This window comes from Nannospalax galili, unplaced genomic scaffold (assembly GCF_000622305.1).
Source record: "Nannospalax galili isolate Female #2095 unplaced genomic scaffold, S.galili_v1.0 scaffold371, whole genome shotgun sequence".
Taxonomy (NCBI): domain Eukaryota; kingdom Metazoa; phylum Chordata; class Mammalia; order Rodentia; family Spalacidae; genus Nannospalax; species Nannospalax galili.
The window spans coordinates 1,586,652-1,606,040 of record NW_008331606.1 but is presented as its reverse complement, the minus strand read 5'-3'; the positions used below and the strand labels follow the sequence as shown (position 1 = coordinate 1,606,040).

General features: G+C 42.2%; 1 protein-coding gene across 1 annotated transcript; it reads left to right on the top strand.

The window, feature by feature from the left end:
- The first annotated feature begins 18,107 nt into the window (after nt 1-18,107).
- Gpr119 (G protein-coupled receptor 119) lies at nt 18,108-19,389 on the top strand. The gene has a single exon (XM_008826727.1). It carries the CDS (start codon nt 18,322-18,324, stop codon nt 19,327-19,329), a length of 1,008 nt encoding a protein of 335 aa, XP_008824949.1. The 5' UTR covers nt 18,108-18,321; the 3' UTR covers nt 19,330-19,389.

Below are 19,389 nucleotides of genomic sequence, written 5' to 3'. Positions count from 1 at the left end.
AAAAAAAAAAAAAACTGATTACCTTCAAATGTCCTCTATTTAATCATCTGTTACTGAGCATCTAGGTTTGTTCTATACAGCTGTGGTCTGTGGACATAATTCCTAAGGGTGAGATCTCCATACTCAAAGAGCTAAGAGTACAAGGGACAAGATATATTTGCTTATTATATTTTATATCTGAAATAGCCAGGAGTCAATATGTTACCAGAAAATAGGGGTTCCTTTTTGTGGTTTCTTAGTCTCTTTAATAAAAGAATTTTAAAACAGACTTAGAAGGAAACAAACCATTTTATTAGAGTTTGAGAGAAAAATAAAAGGGCAGGCAAGCTGCAAATCTTAGCAGCTGGTGGTAGGGAAGGGGTGGATGAAAGGAAGAAGAACAGTTATGCCTTTTGACTTAGGGCCCAAAAAAGCAGGCATGTTGAGCAATGGTGTTCTGCAAGCAGCCGTAGACAGAGCTAAGGGAGTTCTTCAGAAAAAGCCAGGAGTGTCAGGGCAAGTGTGCTTAGGATTTTGGCTGGTACTCAAATAGAAAGGAGGGGGGAGGAAAAGTTACACATTTTGAGTGAGAACTCAGAAAAGCAGGCAGATTTCATAGTGAAGTTCTGCAAGCAACTATATCAAAGGAGGGACTTCTGGGTTATGGAAGTACATTATCGCATTAAAGGGAGAATTATAACTTTAATCTCCTTAGCATTGTCTTCTGGTGAATCAGCTCTTCTGAGCGGTGGTCTCTTGATCAGGTGTTTGTCAGGGCTAGTTGAATTAATTCTTTGTTACTGAATTTTAGCAAATTTCTTACAATAAATTTTGATCATATTTAGATCCCCTCCCCCATCTGCACCCCCTTTATTATCCCTTACCCAATTTCATGTAATATGTTTGTGTCTCCAAATGTCCTTTGGTTTGGATCCATCCACTGGAGGCTGGTTAACCTACCAAGAATCACACCCTTGAAAGAGACTGACTCTTCTCTTTCCAGAAGCTATTGATTGCCAACAGTTCCTCAGGTAGAGTTGGGCTTCCTTACCCAATTCCCCATGACTATGCTGGGATTTTTCTGACTTGAGCGTATGTGGGACTTGTGCATGCTGTCACTATTGCTGTGAATTCATATGAGTAACTTCCCAGCTGTCTGGAAAACTCCATTTCGTTGTGGTTGTCTACCACCTCTGGCTCTTCCAATCTTTTTGCCCCTCTTCCACAATGATCCCTGAGCCCTGGAATGCAGAAGTTTGATATAGGTGTCCTATTTAGGGATAAACACTTTGCACACTCATGTTCTCTGTATGTTGGCCAGTTATGTGTCTCTGTGTCAATCACCATCTTCTGGGTAAGGAAGCTTCTCTGGTGAGAGTGGAGAGATTCATTAATCACGGCAGGACTTGGAGAGCTTGCAGGTCTAGGGATGCAAGAATCCTAGCAATGCAAGCAGGCCTGAGAGCTGAGATGGTGAGTGGATTAGTTCTTAAAGGAAGGGACAATATGCAATTTTCTAATCTTTGAGGCAGATCAGAATGTCATGTCTCCATCCAAGCCCAGAAGTAGAACTCTGTTTTCATCAAGAAGTAGCTTTCCCTTAATGGGCCTCCACAAAGTCCTGATGCCTCCACCTCTACATATAGTATTTTAACTCTTAAGGAGGGGCAAAGATGACTATGAGGGAGTGGTCCATCCTCAATAGACTCCAAGCCTGATAATGTCTGCCTAGCTGCCTAACAAATAGAAGAGATAATAACACATAATGTATGATGTAAGCCATATTAAATATTTAAATCCATCCTGCACGTGTCCACATAAATACCTGGTCATGAAGCATGATGTTCTTTTTTTTAACTTTATTTTTATGTGTATGAATGTACTGCCTGCATGTCGGTAAGTGCGACCGTGTCGTGCAATGCCTGTGGAGGAGAGAAGAGACTGTTGGATCCCGTGGAACTGCAGTTACAGATAGTTGTTAGCTGCCATGTGGGTGCTGGGATTCGAACCCGGGTCTTCTGCAAGAACAACCAGTGTTCTTAACTGCTGAGCCATCTCTCCAGCCCCGAACCATGATGTTCTAAAAATAAAGGTCCAGAAATGGGTAGTTCTCTGTGTAGGGCTTATTCAGAGTCCTAGATACAGGTTTTTCATAAAAGCATTTTGAAGATGATAACTGTACCATCAAATGGCTCAACCTATAACCAATGTCCTTACAAGAAGTAAAGACTACCCACCAAAGACATTTTCTCCTCATTTATTCTGTCTGTGAATGTGGGGATTGTCTTTGACTTCCTCACTCCAACCCAGCTCTACTCTCACCTCCACTCCAACCCAGCTATTCATTAACTTTGTAGAATAATCTTGCCAGTGAAAACTAAACAGTGACAGATTGCATTGGGTTTTCATCTGTTCCTAGGAATCTCAGGTTGTTTTTGTTGGTAGGGCTGAAGTAGCCACTTGCAAAGTGGTATGCCAGCATGCAGTATTAACTTGCTGGTTTCTTCAAGCAACTGAAATAACAGAGTAAAGTCTACACCTGGGGCTCAGTCATCTGCATTCAGAAGGACGCTGGCGCATCCTTCTGAGAAGAAATGAGATCAACCAAATGGAAGGGCCATTTAGATTAAGAATATGAGATGCATATTAATATCCAATATTTGGGTTCAGCAGAGATGCTTCTTACTTTTTATGAGGGACTTTTTTTTCTTTTTTGGTTGTCTGAGACAAAGTCTCATGTAGCACAGTCTGTCCTTAAATTCCTGAGGCTCCTACCTACCTGCTACCACCCCTGGGAGAGCAGAGTTGTTCTGAAGCTGGGAGTGGAACTGAGGATTTCCTAAGACTCCAAATTTCAGTGTTATAAATGGCAAGCCCAGCATAAACTTGGGCATTTGATCACCTTAGAAGGGCCTTAAAGAGGCAAGGAAGCTAGATTCCTCATGGATGCACTTGGACTTAGTATGGATTGATAGGTAATGATGCCTAGGAATATCTGAGTCTGAGTTGAAAAGGATAAGGGTTCAAAGGGCCCTCTAAATGTAACATCTGAGAGGAGGAGCAGGATTTGCCATCCAAGGTAGCTATTAGTTATCTCCACTAATAATATTCATTTAGCACCTATTGTATGTAGCAGGTAGTTCCAGCTTCTATGGGTGCTACTAAGGAAGCCAAAGGCAATCCTCATACTCAAGGAAATGCTGAACATTTTGTGTACTCAATGTCCTCTTTCTGGGGGCTGGAGAGATGGCTCAGCAGTTAAGAACACTGACTGTTCTTGCAGAAGACCCGGGTTCAAATTCCAGCACCCACATGGCAGCTAACAACTGTCCGTAACTCCAGTTCCAAGGGATCCGACAGCCTCTTCTGTCCTCTGAAGGCATTGCATGACACGGGTGCACTTACCTACATGCAGGTAATACACTCATACACATAAAATAAAATCAAATATTTTTTAAAATGTCCTCTTCCTACCACTATGCTACATGCCAAAACAATTTCCCTTCCTGATTACCCCATTTAGAAATCACCATGCTCCTGATTCCCTAGACTCAAAAATATGGGTATCATCTTCCAACCTTGTTATTCCTCACCTCAAAATATCCAATGACCAAGGCCTATTACAGTGTCTATAAAATGCATCTCTTCAATCATAGTTCTACTACAAGTGATTGTCACATAACCCCAGCATGTTCAGTACTGTTTGTAACTGCCCCAGTCACAATCCTCTCATTTTCCTCTCTCTTATCCCTCACACCAGGCTCCACTTCCCTACATTCTTCTCAGTCCCAGATCATTACACAAACTAGACACTTCAGCTGAGAAAGCCACATACCGTGCTGACATCCTCTCTCTGACTGAAATCTGCCCAAACTCCAAACCTCTATCCACTCTTTTCTCCTACAAGAAACCTCCCCCAGGCCTGCCAGTCCCCTGTGATGGCTCCTACTTCAGAATTCTGCAGTTCTTCAAAATTCTTTTATGTTTTCCCCTAAGAAAACCTGTGATATCCTGAAAGGTAAATTCTCTGCCCTTATACACCCTCAGCACCCCAAATCTAATCTTAACGCATAAGTAGTATGTACCCAGTACACTTATTCATTAATGAAACTGAAAATGCATGCAAGATTTGTTACCCTTGGAAAAGGATATATGAAGGTAGAAGGTGGCATTGTTTTCCCTTTGTCTCTGACTATACTGTTAGAATACTTTACCTTTACCCTGATATCACTTATATTTTTATTGCCATGTTATGTTAGCAGAGCATCCATGCAGTCTTCCTCTTTTGTCTTTTATTCATACATTCAGAAAATATTTAATGAGCAGCTATTAAGTACCAAATAGCATTCTAGGTGCTGGGCTTATAACACTGAACAAATCCAGCAAAGTTCCTGTCTTCGTGGGGCTTATTCTTATTGGAGAAGAATGAAAATAAATGTATAAGCATGTATTCACTGCTGATAATGTCAATAAAGGAAAAGTGAAGCAGGCTACAAAGTGTGGTGTGGTACTGCTATTTTGTAAAGGGAAGGTGGTTGATCAAAAAAGTGTGGTGTCTTCAGCAATAGGATCTTACCCTCAAGTTCTAGTAGGCAATCAAGAGCATGCATTTGTGTATGTTTGTGTGTTCACATGTGTGAGGGGGCATACATTTGTGTGCAGGTGCCCATGTGTATGGAGTCTAAAGGTTGACATCAGACTTCTTCCTAGGTTGCCCTTCACCTTCTATACTGAGGCAGGATCTCTCACTTAAACCCATATCTCACTGATTCAGCTAGTCTAGTTACCCAAATTTGCCCCAGGAAGGGCTGAGGGCAGAGACTATAGTCAGGGTGGCATTTATATGGGTTCTGGGGATATGGACTTAGATCCTCACACTTTTCATTCATTGCACAAATGAAATGGCAAGTGTTTTACCCATAAGTCAGCTCTTCCGCCACTCTTTGCTATTTCTGTTTTGTTTTGAGACAGGGTCTCCCTGTAGCCCCAACTGGCCTGTAACTTGCTATATGGACCAGACTGGCCCTGACCTCATAGAGATCCATCAGTCTGCCTTTGCCTCCTGAGTGCTGGGATTAAAGCCATGCACCACTATGCCCAGCGCTTGCCGTTTCTTAAACAGAGGCCTGACTCAGGACATTTGTTATTAATATTCCCAATTACTGGAATGTTCTGATCCCAGATGCCTTCATGACTGGCTCATTTTCTTGCAGGTCTCTGCCTCTGTGCCACTTTTTAATTTTTTTGAGAATTTTTTTAAGGATTTCATACTTGAGTACAATGCATTTTTATCATATCCACCTCTCCCAACTCCTCCCATGTCTTCTTCCACATCCACTTCTCAAATACGTGTCCTCTTCTTCAGAGAGAGAGAGAGAGAGAGAGAGAGAGAGAGAGAGAGAGAGAGAAACACAAAACCTACAGAGTCCAATTACGGTGTGTATGTAGGTGCAGGGCTGACCACTGGGGCATGGGCAACCTGACATGGGGCTTGTCCTTGAAGAAACTGACTATCCCTCCTTCAGCAGCCTTGACTGCCTGTGACTCCTCACCTCTTGGGAGGTGGTGGCTTGTGATCCCTTCCCCCAGCTCGACTGGAATGTTTACTGGTATGGTCTTGTGCAGGTCTTATGCAGGCAGCCATAACTGTTGAGAGTTCATGGGTGCAACATCCCTGTCGAGTCCAGAAGACACTTTTTACAGCAGTCCTCCCAGTCCTCTGGCTCTTACAATCTTTCCACCCCCTCTTCTGTTCCCTGAGCTTTGGGTTGCAGGTGTTGTGTTTGAGGATGGGCACTCCATGGTCACTTATTCTCTGCATTTGACCAGTTGTAGCTCTGTAATACCTTCCATCTGCTTCAAAGAGAAGTTTCTTTGAGGAGAGGTGAAAGCTGTGCTAATCTATGGGCATAGGATAAATATTTAGAAGGCAGTTAGATAAATACCATATCCATTTAGCAAAATCAAAATAGTACATTTTCCTCCAGGATCTATGACCTCTCCAGCCACAGGTTCTTGGCCAGGTTTACAGTACCAGCCATGAGCTCCTATTGAGCAGGCCTTAAGTCCAATCAGACATCTATTGGTTACCCCAAGATACTGATACCACTACTATACTATTGGACATATCTTGCTGGGCCAATTATTATTGTACATTATTTACAGCTGGGTAGGATTGTTAATAACTTTCCTCCCCTAGTTGTTTGCATAACATCTTCCAACACCATGATAGTTAGCCATCAGGGAAGTGGCTTCCAGATCACTACCACCTTGATTTCTCCAACTCCTGTGACCTGAAAAGAATATTATTTAAAACAGTTATAAATTGAATAAACATAATACAGAAGAGCTAATGTCATAAGGAAAGTATGAGTGACTGTCATTAGGACCAGATAAGGAAGAAGTAATTCTGATTACTTTAAGACCTCGGGGCAGAAAACAGATTGTCAGAGGAAGCTACAGATAGTTGACTGACAGTTGAAATAGGCCTTGAAAGCAGATACCACAGTAGATGGATGCTGTGCAGAGAGCACTTCCAGTGGGGCACAACAGATGCAAAAGCATCAAAGTGTGAAAAGTGTGCATATGATGTAAGCATGGAATGAGATGATAAGGCAGGGCAATAATGGCAGTAAATAAGTACAGAAGAGTTAAGAGCATTTTGTGAAAAGCCTTATAAATAAAGCCAAGAAGGCTAGCCTGATCCTAGCTTACAGATAATGAGACGAGCTCAAATTCATTCATTCAGCCATTTGGTAAGGGCCTGTTATATTTAGACACTCCTTCAGGTACTGCGAATACAAAGGGGAGCATGCTGGGTCTACATGGAAACTACATATGTTAAACACACACACACACACACACACACACACACACACAATCTGAGTATGCTCCTTTGAGGCTGAGAGTAACACTTTGAAACCAGTATGGAGAATGGATTGAAAGCACAAAAATCTTGATGCTAGGAGACCAGTTAAGAGACCAGACGGCTATGATGGACAGGCTCCAAATTAACAGATTCAAATGCACATTGATTAAAGTCAGTGTGGATAGTGAGGAAACATCTGAGATGAGGCTAAGGTTCTGGTATGAGAGACCAATAGGGTATCAGACCTTTGCCAAGATAAGAAAGGCAAGAAGACTAGTTCAAGAGGCAACTGATATGGGGCTGGAGAGATGGCTCAGTGGTTGGGAGCACTGGCTGCTGCTACAGAGGACCTGAGTTTGGTTCCTAGCACCCACATAGTGGCTCACAGCTGTTCATAACTCCAGCTCCATGGAATCTGATGCCCTCTCTTGACCTCCCTGAGCAGTACATGACACAAGTGTGCTTACATACATGCAGGAGATACATTCATACACATAAGATAAAAATAATAAATAAAATATTTAAAAAGAGGCAACTCATAAATTCATTTGTGCAACTGATAAGTCAAAGTGCATGAGAAATAGACATAGGAGATGCAAGAGGAGGATGACAGAGGAAACTGAGGAAGCAAGAGAAAATATATTCAAAAGGAAAAGTGAAAGGTGGTCATTATTATTGTCAAATTCTCTGGGAAGAATTACCTTTAATTTTTCAATGTTTTTATTCACATATTTCAATTGACACAAACAAGGTTGCTATCAGAAAAACGGACTCAAAGGAACCATCAATCTCATTAGTCTTCTATCCTATATTTACCAGTTCCTGCACTGGGAACTTCAAGGTAATGCTTTCTAGGGAAGCAAAACACAAGTCTAAAAGCCTGAATGTGGGCCTCACATTCCTCATGTTGAAAAGATTGATTGCACATATTGGTTTGCAAGGTCTGTTCCATAATGGTGGATTGGTTGGAAGAACAAAGAAAGTAATAAAAACTTTGCTGCATTAACTGAAGATCTTATCATTTCTTCTAGGGATATTAAGTTGGGATCCATGCATGGGCTCCAGGGAGTCTATGACAACCTAGAATTTGTGCATACATATGCATGTGAAAAGTACATTTTGAAAAGGTGTGTAGCTGCTATTAAATTCTAAAAGAGTTCATGGCCCAAAATTAACAGCTAAGGTACACTGCTTTACAGCATCTAAGGGTTATCTGTGAATACTGTCACCCAAAGATAACCAAGAGCAGTTTGCAGGGGCTGGAGAGATGGTTCAGCATAAAACCGTAACATAGAACATAGAATCTGGCATAGAATTGGCAGACTGGGTTAAATCTCAGGCCCACTATTTGCTAACTATGAGAACTTGGATAATTTGGCTTCAATAACCTTCTTTGTGTTAGGCTTCCCAAGTGACTAAATGGTGAAAATGTCACCTCATGATTTCGAGGGTTGTGATAAAGTATATATAGTACACACACACACACACACATATATATATATACACATATATATTTCATTTTTTCATTTGGTGCTGGGGATTGAACATAGGGATTTACCCATAGAGAGAGAGAGAGAGAGAGAGAGAGAGAGAGAGAGAGAGAGAACTACATCATCTACATTATCCTAGAACTATGTATCCCATGCTGGCCTCAAACTTGCCATTCTCCTGCAACCCCCAGAATCTTACTCCCTTAGGGAAAAAAATTAGAAATCACTGTCTTAGAATTGGAGAGCTGCTACATAAAGTTCAGGCTGGAATAGTCTCTTCAGTATAGTCTTTCTTGAAGAGTGTTCTTCAGAGAAAAAAAATAATAAACAAGAAATAATAACAGAATATATATTTCTCCTCTGACTGCACCATATTCCACATATTATTAACCAAAAATATGTGTAGCTCATTCCTCAGTTCTACTCGACAGGGGACAGGAGGATTTCAACTTATGCATCTCAACAATGTAAATATGTTTTTAAAAGAAGAATAAAGGAGGGGAGGCCTGTGGAGATAGTTCATTCAGTAAAGCGCTTTCCTCACAAACACGAGGACCTGAGTTCAATCCCCAGAACCCACATAAAAAATGCAGGGCATGATGGCACAGGTTTTTATTCCCAGAGCTCAGGAGGTAGACACAGGCACGTCCCTGGGGCTTGCTGGCTAGCCAGTCTGGCCTAATTGGTGAGCTTCAGGCAAATGAGAGACCCTGTCTCAAAGGAGGTGGAATATGTTCCTGAGGATGACACTGAGGTTGTCTACACACACACACACACACACACACACACACACACACACAATTAAAAAACAAAAACAAATTGCAGGTGCTAAGGCCTAAGTAACAAGCCAAAAATTGTTCACACTCACTGTCTAGGACCTCAGAGTTCCTCTGGCCTGTGTGAAAGCGACAACTAAGATGCAACAGTCAGAAAAAATCCACAAGTGCTGAACTGGATCTTTTCCTTTAGACACCATTTCTATACAGCTTTATCCATTCATAGTGCCCTCTAGTGGACCTTCTGGTTCCTGGCATCTCGGTGCCTCTGGCCAGCGGAGCTGAATTTATTTTGCATTAGTATGTGTGTGTGGTATATTAGTGTATATATGTCCGTGTATATGCACGTGTGTGTGTGTGTGTGTGTATACCAGAAGTCGATGTCAAGTATCCTCCTCAATTACCACCTACTTAATTTTTTTTTTAGACATGGTCTCTCACTGAACCTGGAGCTTGCCAATTTGGCTAACTTGGCTGCCCAGAGATCGGTAGGAATCCTTCTACCTCTACCTCCGTAGTGCTAGGATTACAAGCAGGCACCTTCATGCCAGGCTTTTTATACCAGGGTGCTGGGGATCCAAATTCAGGTCCTCATGCTTGTACAAAAATCCCTTTATTGACTGAGCCATCTCCCCAGACCCATTTATTTATTTGTTTGTTTGTTTATATTGTTTGCTGACCAACACAGTCACCTTTCTTTTTTAATTAGCATACAAAGTAACAGGATTAATTGTGGCATTTTCATACATACTTTGTTTTGGTTGATTCCCCCTTCCTCTTGTACCCTTCTACCCCAGGAGGCCCCTTTCCATTTTCATTAGTGTATTCTTGTTATCCACACCATCCACTTCCTTAAAACAATTTTCAATTCTTGAGGCCAGAAGTCCGAAATGAGTTTCATTAGGCTAATTTCAGATTGTTTACGGGCCTGGCTTCTTCTAGAAGCTCCAGAAGAGTATGTTTCCTTGACTTTTCTGGCTTCTAGAGGTCACCTGCAATTTTTTGCTTGATGATCTTTTCCTTGCATCACACCAACCTCTGGCTCTCTTGTCACATTGCCATTCCTCTTTACTCTGATCACGTGACTCCCTCTTGTAATGATATTACAAGACTGCCCTGGAAATCTAAACTAATACCTACATCCCAAGATCCTTAACTTAATCACGTCTGCAAAGCAGATGTTGCCATATAAAATAGCATATTCCTAGATTCCAGGGATTAGAACATAGACCCCAGCCAGGCATGCTGACACACACCTCTAACCCCAACACTTAGGAGATCATGAGTTTGAGGCCAGCCTGGACTATATAGTGAGATCTTCTCTAAAAATAATCAAGGGCTAGTGATGTGGTCTATCAGTCAAGAACTTGTCTAGACTGTACCAGGCCCTGAGTTCAATTCCCAGAATTACACACATGACAAAAACAACATAGTCATTGGCGTGGAGCTTTATTTAGCCTACCACATGGAAGATTCTGCAGCAAGAAGTAACAACAAGATCATTAGAACAGGAGCAAGGAGAACTGCATTCCTCTTATGCTTTGGGTAGATCCTGTAACCACCCCAAGCATCACCTCCTTCACTTGTTAATGGTGCTAATAGTCTCATTCATACAGTTTTCATTGATTGCATGAAAAACTCTTTCATAGCAGAATAACTAGCACAGGGTAGGCAGGCAATAAATATACTGATATAGTGGATGTGGGCGTGGGCAGACATGGGCTGAGAAAGCTACAACAATAGTTAAGACAAAAAGTAATAAAATGCTTCTTGCAGTTTGATATAAAATGTTCCCCCCACAGGCTTATATGTTTGAACACTGGATCCCCAGCCAATGGTGCCGTTTTGAGAAACCATGAAGCCTTTAGGAGGTGGGGTTTAGCTAGGGGAAGTGAATTATGGGTGACAGATGTTTAGTGTTATAGCCCAGCTTCACTTCCAGTCCGAGCCTCTCAACTTTCTGGCCACTAAGATGGGAGCAAGCCACTTCATGCTCCTGCCACTGTGAGACAGAATAACTCCTCCGTCCTCTATGTTGCTTCTTTTCAAGTATTTGGTCACAATGATGAGGAAAGTAGCTAATATAGTGCTTAACAATAGATAGAAGCAATAACAACGTTAAGCAGGAATAGGAGGTAAATGGTGTACGTGAATCCAGATTTGTATGTTTCCTTGGGCTCAGGGGGGAAATGGTCTTCATTTTCTAAAATCACTGGACTTCATAAAAGAATGGCTTCTGCTTATTCTCAGCCCAGCCACCCTTGTTTAAAATCTAAAGCATAAAAGTGATCTGTTAGCATGACGGTCAGAAGCAGTAGGATGTACAAAGGCACAGAGGCACAAACTGGTAAGAAAAGGGGACAATATCTAGACTCTATGGTTGATGTGAGAAAGGACAAACTGGAGATAGCTGTGCACAGGTCCCATGTAAGTTGCTGACTTGTTTACAGTTATGCAACACTTTCTAATTACAAATTTAATTATAACCTTGGGTAAATAGGGTGTTCTACTTTTCTTCCTATTCCTGTGATAAAACACTCTGACCAAAAACAACTAAGGGAAGGAAAGGGTTTACTTCCTCTTGCACTTTTGAAGCACAGTCCATCTCTGAGGGACCTCAGGACAGGAGCTCAGAGCAGACACCTGGAGGCAGATGCTGAAGTACAGACCACAGAGGAGCACTGCTTACTGTCTTGCTCCTCTGGCCTGTGCTCAGCCTATTTTCTTATACAATACGGGACCACCTGCCCACAGGTGGCACCACCCACAGTGGTCTAGCCCCTCCCACATCACTTAACAATCAATAAAATGCCTCACAGACATGGCCACAGGCCAATCCAACATATTCTCCAGTTGAGGTTCTCTTTCCAGATATGTCAAGTCGGCAACTGAAGGCAACCATGACATAAGTCACTCTCTCTGTGTGCTTCAATTTCCTCATCTATGATTGAAGTACTAATGATACTACCTTATAGACCTGTTTTAGCGATAAAACAAAAATCCTTGTTGTATATTTAGCACAGTATCTGACGCTAAAGGTCCCACAAATGCTAACATATCTTATCATTGTTACAAGACAGCTTAACTACCCCCAGAAGTCTAGGGATATTTCCTCAACATGCCTTTTACTCCCCCCACAAAAAATTGACTAAAAGCCTGAAGTAGTGATTCTCACACCTTGTCCTGCCCTACCATTTCCCACAATGTACAAATATTCCTCTCTTCAACTAATCACATGCAGGAGAAAACAACAGAAGCATAAAGGAAGCAAGTACATACTATATATGCATATGTATGCATAAATAAGTATGAGTACATATAAGTATATAATGTGTATGCATATACATTTAGTGTGTATAGTTTACATACTGCATATAGCTTAACCATGAGAGAAATTTGTGGAATGGTTTCCTTTTCAAATTGCACAAACATATCCTCACTGTGAAAAAATATAAAGAGAAGGAGTAAAAGTAAATCATGATCACCAGAGAGAATGGCTCAGCAGGGAAAGGAGCTTACGGCCAAGACTGATGACTTGAGTTCAGTCTCTGAGACTTACATCATGGAAGGAGGGGAACCAACTCCCTCAAGTTTTCCTCTGACCTCCACATGCCACCCACCTTCCCCCCCCACACACACAATAAAATAAATGTAATAAAAAATTTAAAATCATGACTCTTCATTTCCCACCAGTCCCACTTGCTTCCTCAAAGTTATCTGTCTGCTAAGCATCTCCTTTCTGTGCATTCTGTACATTCACAAGCATATATATTGGGTATTTGGGAGGGTATTTTCATAAATGGAATCAACTACATATAGATGTGACCTTATTTGTAAATCAATAATATGTCTGGGAATTCTATGTCAGTACATACAAAACCACCCTATTCTTTTCAAATTACTGAACAGTATGTTGTACTCATGTAGCAGTATAGTCATTCGAGAACAGATATTAAATGTCACTGTTACCTTTGTACTTAAGCAAGATGCTCTTAAATCATTGCAGACAGGTAGTGGACTTAGGCACCATAGGAAGCCAAGTGTGGCTTATCCTGCCTACTGTTGTAGAGCGTCTCTTCTTGGGGCCTGCATGTGCTTCCAGGCTCTATTGAAACCTGCCTTCTCCTCCACTACCTTTCCTGAAATAAAAACTTCTCTTAGGTGCTATAATCTCAGAGTGGAAAAAGTGCTACATTGTATCCTTGGTGACAGCCCACAGTTACCATCTCTTTTTTAATATTTGATTTATAATTTTTATTTTTCTGTATGAGAGAAATGCCTGCATATATGTAAGTTCACCCATATCATGCAATGCCCACATAGGCCAGAAGAGGGCGTCAGATCCCATGGAACTGGAATTATAGACAAGTTGTTAGCCACAATGTGGGTGCTGGGAATCGAACATGGGTCCTTTGTAACAGCACCCAGTGCTTTTAACCATTGAACCATCTCTCCAGCCCCTTACCAGCTTTTAAAAAATGTGTATGGGTATTCTGTCTGCATTTATGTAAGTGCACCAATGTCATGCAATGCCCACATAGACCAGAAGAGGGCATTGGATCCCATGGAACTGGAGTTACAGATGGTCGTTAGCCACTATGTGAGTACTGGGAACCCAAGCCCCTGGGTCCTCTGGAAGAATAGTCAGTGCTCTTAACCACTGAGCCATCTCTCCAGCCTCAGTTACCAGCTTTTGATGTACTAGTTGTGGGATAGTTTGATCAAGTAATAATTGCTGTTTCTCAACATCAGGATGTTTGCCTTATAGATGTTCCACTCCAAAGAACCCCAAAGTTGTCAGCCTAGTCCAGACTGGCAGAATTATAAGGACTAGCCACTGATCTCTTAGGAATGAGGCACCTTCCTTGTGGCCTAGGCCTAACAGTCTGGGTACACCCTTAGGACACACAGCTAAGAATCTGTGGTGGTGTGGGAAAGGGAGTAGAAAATAACAAGGGAGATAGAGGTGACAGTAGTTAAGAAAGATGAGAGAGACTGGGAAGAGAAAAGACTATCAGTACCCATCAAAAGCAGACTGTGTAGAGACCTAAAGACAAGTCAATGATAGTAATAATGGTTTGCATTACTGCAGAAGCTTCCTCTAAAACCCTCCTGTATACTCAGTTTTATGCAGTACTAGGGATCAAACCGAGGAATTCATGTATATTTAAGCAAGCACTCTACCACCTGAGCTATATCCCCAATCCATGAGAAGACAATAAATTTGTTTTTTTACATATGTTTATTTGTGTGTGTGTATGTGTGTGTGTGTGTGTGTGTGTGTGTGTACATGAGTGCTCATGGAGACCAGAAGATGGTGTCAGATCCCCTGAAGCTGCAGTTACTCGCAGTTGTGAACCGCCTGGCATGGATGCTGGGAACCTAATTCCAGTCCTCTGAGAGAGCATTAAATGCCCTTAACCTCTGAGCCATCTCTCCAGCCCCAACTTTGTTTTATTTCAAGTCATTAAATTTGTGGTAGTGTGTCACAGTAGCAAAAGAAATTAATACATACAGTCATCTGAGAATAGAAGAAAACAAGAACAACTTTAATATGCATACAGATGACCTGAATATCTTCTTAAAATGCAGAATTTGCTTCAGGTCCTGTGCAAAGCCTGAGACTGATTCCACACTTCTACAAATCTCTCAAGTCATACCGATGCTTACTGATACACTCTTGCATTCAAAGTGTGCAATCACAGATAGACGCTGTGATTAGCATTTATTCACTGGGTTTTTTTGATGAATCATTTTAGTGTACAAAATGATGGGCTGCACTGTAACATTTTCAGATGTCTACATCATTACACTTTGCTCACATTCACCACCATCTCAAGCCTCTGCTGTCTACCCTCCCTCTCCTGCTGGTCCCCTTTCTTCCCCAAAGAGTCCCCCTTCTCCTTTGCTACACACACACACACACACACACACACACACACACACACGCACTTTTTTTTGACAGGGTCTCTCACTGTAGCCTAGGCTGGCCTAGAACTCACTATCAAATTTGCCGTCTTCCTGCATCTATCTCCCAAGGGCTGGGATTACAGGCCTGAACCAGAGAGCCCAGCCAGAAGCAGGCAATTTTGTTCCTTGATGTTTCCAAACTCCCTTGTACTTACCTCTTACATAATGGTTTTCTCTCCTACCATATTATACGTTCTTGGTGGCCACAGACCTAATGTGGCTCGTATTTATATTCTTACAGTTTTTCATAGTGCTGGGTGAAAAGTACATAACCAGCAATGTTAGAATGGCTGAATGAAAGTGGAATATTGCTAAAGGCCAGCATATGTTTCTAGGAGATGCTCCATCATTCCCATCTGATTCTTTTTTCTAAAACAGCTAAATTGGAAAGAATTACAACGATGCCTGGAAATTGTTTGGCTCAAATCTTGGATTAATTCAGAACTAAGATTTCTGAAATTGGAAATCTGGGAAGAAGATAACAAATACATAAAACATCAAGAGGCAGCCTGATGTGGTGGCACTCACCTTTAATTCCAACACTTGGGAGGCAGAGACAGGTGGATCTCTATGACTTCGAGGCAAGCATGGTCTACAGGTCATCCAGTGCTACACGGTAAGACCCTGTCGCAAAAAAAAAAAAAAAAAAAGTATGAGGCAAATTTATCAAGAAATCTACTAAGACACACACAAAAGTAAAGCCTTCCAGACACATATTTTTAGTAACACTGCTTTAATATGATTAACAGAAACTAGAAGACAATACTACCAATGTAGCTTTCTAAATGATGAAACCTTCATTTTACAATTCTTACAACCCTGTGATGTAGGGAGTATCTTCCCCATAATAAGCAGCTCCTCTGCTACCTGTGTAAGCTGCCCATAATAAGGGCAGAAAAACAAAGATAAATCAGAAACATGAAATCATATGCCCAACCAAAATCAAGGATATGGAACCCAGGTGTTCAAACCCTCAAGCCTGTGTTTCTATTTTATCACCAAACAATGGTTCTCAGTCCTGACTATCTGAATTCCCTAGAGTGCTTTTAAGACTCATAAGACTTAAGACAGCTTATGCCCCAAAGGATCTTTTGTGTATGACCTGAACAACAGTATTTTTAGAATTTCCAGATGATTCCAAAACACAGCTAGGGTTAAGAATCATTCACTATTTTAGTCCAAGGCATACTGGCTTACAGCTATAGTCCCAACACTTGGAAGGCTGAGGCAGAAGGACTGCCCCAAGTTCCAGGCAAGCCTTGGCTACAGAGTTGGACCCTGTCTCAGGAAAAGAAAAATCACTGTTCTATTAGTGGTTCCTTAGCCAGAAGTAGTGGCTAGAAACTTAGAGATGCATACTCAGGGTCTGGGTATGTAGCTTGGTTGACAGACTGCTTTCCTGGTGAGTATGTATATGCCCCAGGTTCTATCTCCAGCACCACACAGATTGAGTGTGGTGATACATACCTGTAATTTCAGCATTCAGGAGGTAAAGACAGGAGAATTAGAATTTCAAGGTCATCCTCAGCTACATAGTGAGTTTGAGACCAACCTAGGAAAACTAAGATCTTGTCTGAAAAAAGGAAATGAAAGAAAAAAAAAAAGAAATGAAAATTTTCAGGCCCACTCCAGGCCTACTGAATCAAGAATTTTAACAAGCCTTCCAAGGCATTCTGATGTCCTCACAAGTTTGAACATGAGCGTGCAAAGGGTCCAACTTATCTCCATACATAAAGTCAAAAGTTGCAGAAACACAAGCACAACTCAAGTCCAGGTATAAGATTAGACCAGATTCAAAACAACTTAAGTTAGTTTCCAAAATGTAGACAACAAAAAAGAAGTCTTTGTAGGTTGGGAACTGGAATATGGAGTACCTGTGATACAGGTTGGGTTTTTTTTGTTGTTGTTTTGTTTTTTGGTTTTTTGGGTTTTTTTTTTTCTTGAGCTTTTGTAGGAGAGACATCTGCCAAAGACTGTCAAAACATCCTGGAATATATTTGCTCCAACTCTGCACCTTCCTCTCCACTCTCTCACTTAAAACACTAACCTTCCCATTTGTGCTCTCACCTGGATTGAGTAAATAGCTTCTAACCACTCTTCTTCCCACCCCTCTCTTCTTGGTATCCAAGATGAGAATAGCAGGCAGGCAAAAGGTTAGTTTTAATGTACTAGCAAATGGATACACAACCTAAATTGGGCTGACTTCCACAGCTGGCTTCCCCTGAACCCATCTCATCTGCTTTAGTAAACTCTCTTACCCTTTGACCTAACTCGCATGAGCTCCATCCCTGGAAAATTCCATTGCCAAACTTCAAACACACCTCCTCTTCTCCTCAGAGACAATCTTGGGCGTACAGATTGAAAGAAAGTCAAACCTGTCAGCCACTACTTACTGGCCAGAGACACAGCCCACCAGAGACAAGAGACAATAGTTAGAGATGGGAAATGGGCTCAGCTCTAAACCAAATGGTAGCTATTACCGATTCTTAATCCTCACTGAGTTGAGATCCAAGGGAGAATAAACAAGGGAAGAGTATACCTTATTTGAGAGAATTAGCATTTGAGGTGCAGGGAAACAAAAAATGTTTGATAATACCCCTGAAAGGATGCTGGGCCCCTCAATAGCTTATCTGTCCTCACTTCCCACTTCACCTGATTATGATCATTTTGCTTGATTAAAAGCAATCATAATATAAGCTGAGAATTATTTATTAAGCAAATGCTTAATTAAGCTGAGATTAGTTACTAATCTGGCACTTGAAGCTTAGGAAGAAATGGAAATTTAATATTAAGCTATAGAGGGAGAAAGTATCATTAGAGTCAGTTATGTCTTCTATCAGACAGGAGACCAGATGAAGATCCCTGTCCCTCTGTAGCTCTTGAAGCATCAATGAAGGGAGAGGGCCCCAAGAGACAGTGTGTATCAGGTACTTGAGAGTTGTCTAGTAACTTGGTTGGTGGAGGGGGAGGGACTAGCGCAGGACCCAGGGACAGATCTGCACTGAGATTGCTGCCTTCAGAAAGCTGGAGAGTCAGGAGGCTGAGGACTAGAAAAGAGAGTGAGTAATCCTCAATGACATCAGGAACCCAAAGATGGCAAGCTGCCAGCCTGGACTGCCAGTAATAGCCAGAACTGTGCTGTGGCTCTGAACCTATAGCACATCTTCCCCTACCCCATGAGAAGTGGTGGTGGAGATCCAGAATGCCTTGGTAAGTGGAAGTCCTGACACTTCAAGACATGGAGTCATCTTTCTCATTTGGAGTGATCCTTGCTGTCCTGACTGTCCTCATCATCGCTGTTAATGCACTAGTGGTCGTGGCTATGCTGTTATCAATCTACAAGAATGATGGTGTCGGTCTTTGCTTCACCTTGAACCTGGCGGTGGCTGACACCTTGATTGGTGTGGCTATCTCTGGCCTAGTCACAGACCAGCTCTCCAGTTCTGCTCAGAGCACACAGAAGACCTTGTGTAGCCTTCGGATGGCATTTGTCACTTCTTCCGCAGCTGCCTCTGTCCTTACGGTCATGCTGATTGCCTTTGACAGATACCTTGCAATTAAGCAGCCCCTCCGTTACTTCCAGATCATGAATGGGCTTGTGGCTGGGGCCTGCATTGCAGGACTGTGGTTGGTATCTTACCTTATTGGCTTCCTCCCACTTGGAGTCTCCATATTCCAGCAGACCACCTACCACGGGCCCTGTACCTTCTTTGCTGTGTTTCACCCAAGGTTTGTGCTGACCCTCTCCTGCGCTGGCTTCTTCCCAGCTGTCCTCCTCTTTGTCTTCTTCTACTGTGACATGCTCAAGATTGCCTCCATGCACAGCCAGCAGATCCGAAAGATGGAGCATGCAGGAGCCACGGCTGGAGCGTACCGGCACCCTCGGCCTATCAACGACTTCAAAGCTGTCCGTACTGTGTCTATTCTCATTGGGAGCTTCACTCTGTCCTGGTCCCCCTTCCTCATCACTAGCATTGTGCAGGTGGCCTGCTCTAAGTGCTGCCTCTACCAAGTGCTGGAACAGTACCTGTGGCTGCTCGGTGTTGGCAACTCCCTGCTCAACCCACTCATCTATGCCTATTGGCAGAAGGAAGTAAGGCAGCAGCTCTACCACATGGCCTGGGGAGTGAAGAAAGCGTTCACTTCATTCCTCCTCCTTCTCTCAGCTAGGAATGGTGGTCCAGAGAAGCCCAGAGGAAGTTCCTGTCACATCGTTACTATCTCCCACCCAGAGCTTGATGGCTAAGTTGGTAAGGAAGGAGTTTCAAAGCGTTTTTCCTATTCCCACTCTGGATTCCCAACTAAG

Excerpts from the sequence above, each read along its gene's own strand:
- Gpr119 (XM_008826727.1), top strand. The coding sequence starts at position 18,322 with ATGGAGTCATCTTTCTCATTTGGAGTGATCCTTGCTGTCCTGACTGTC.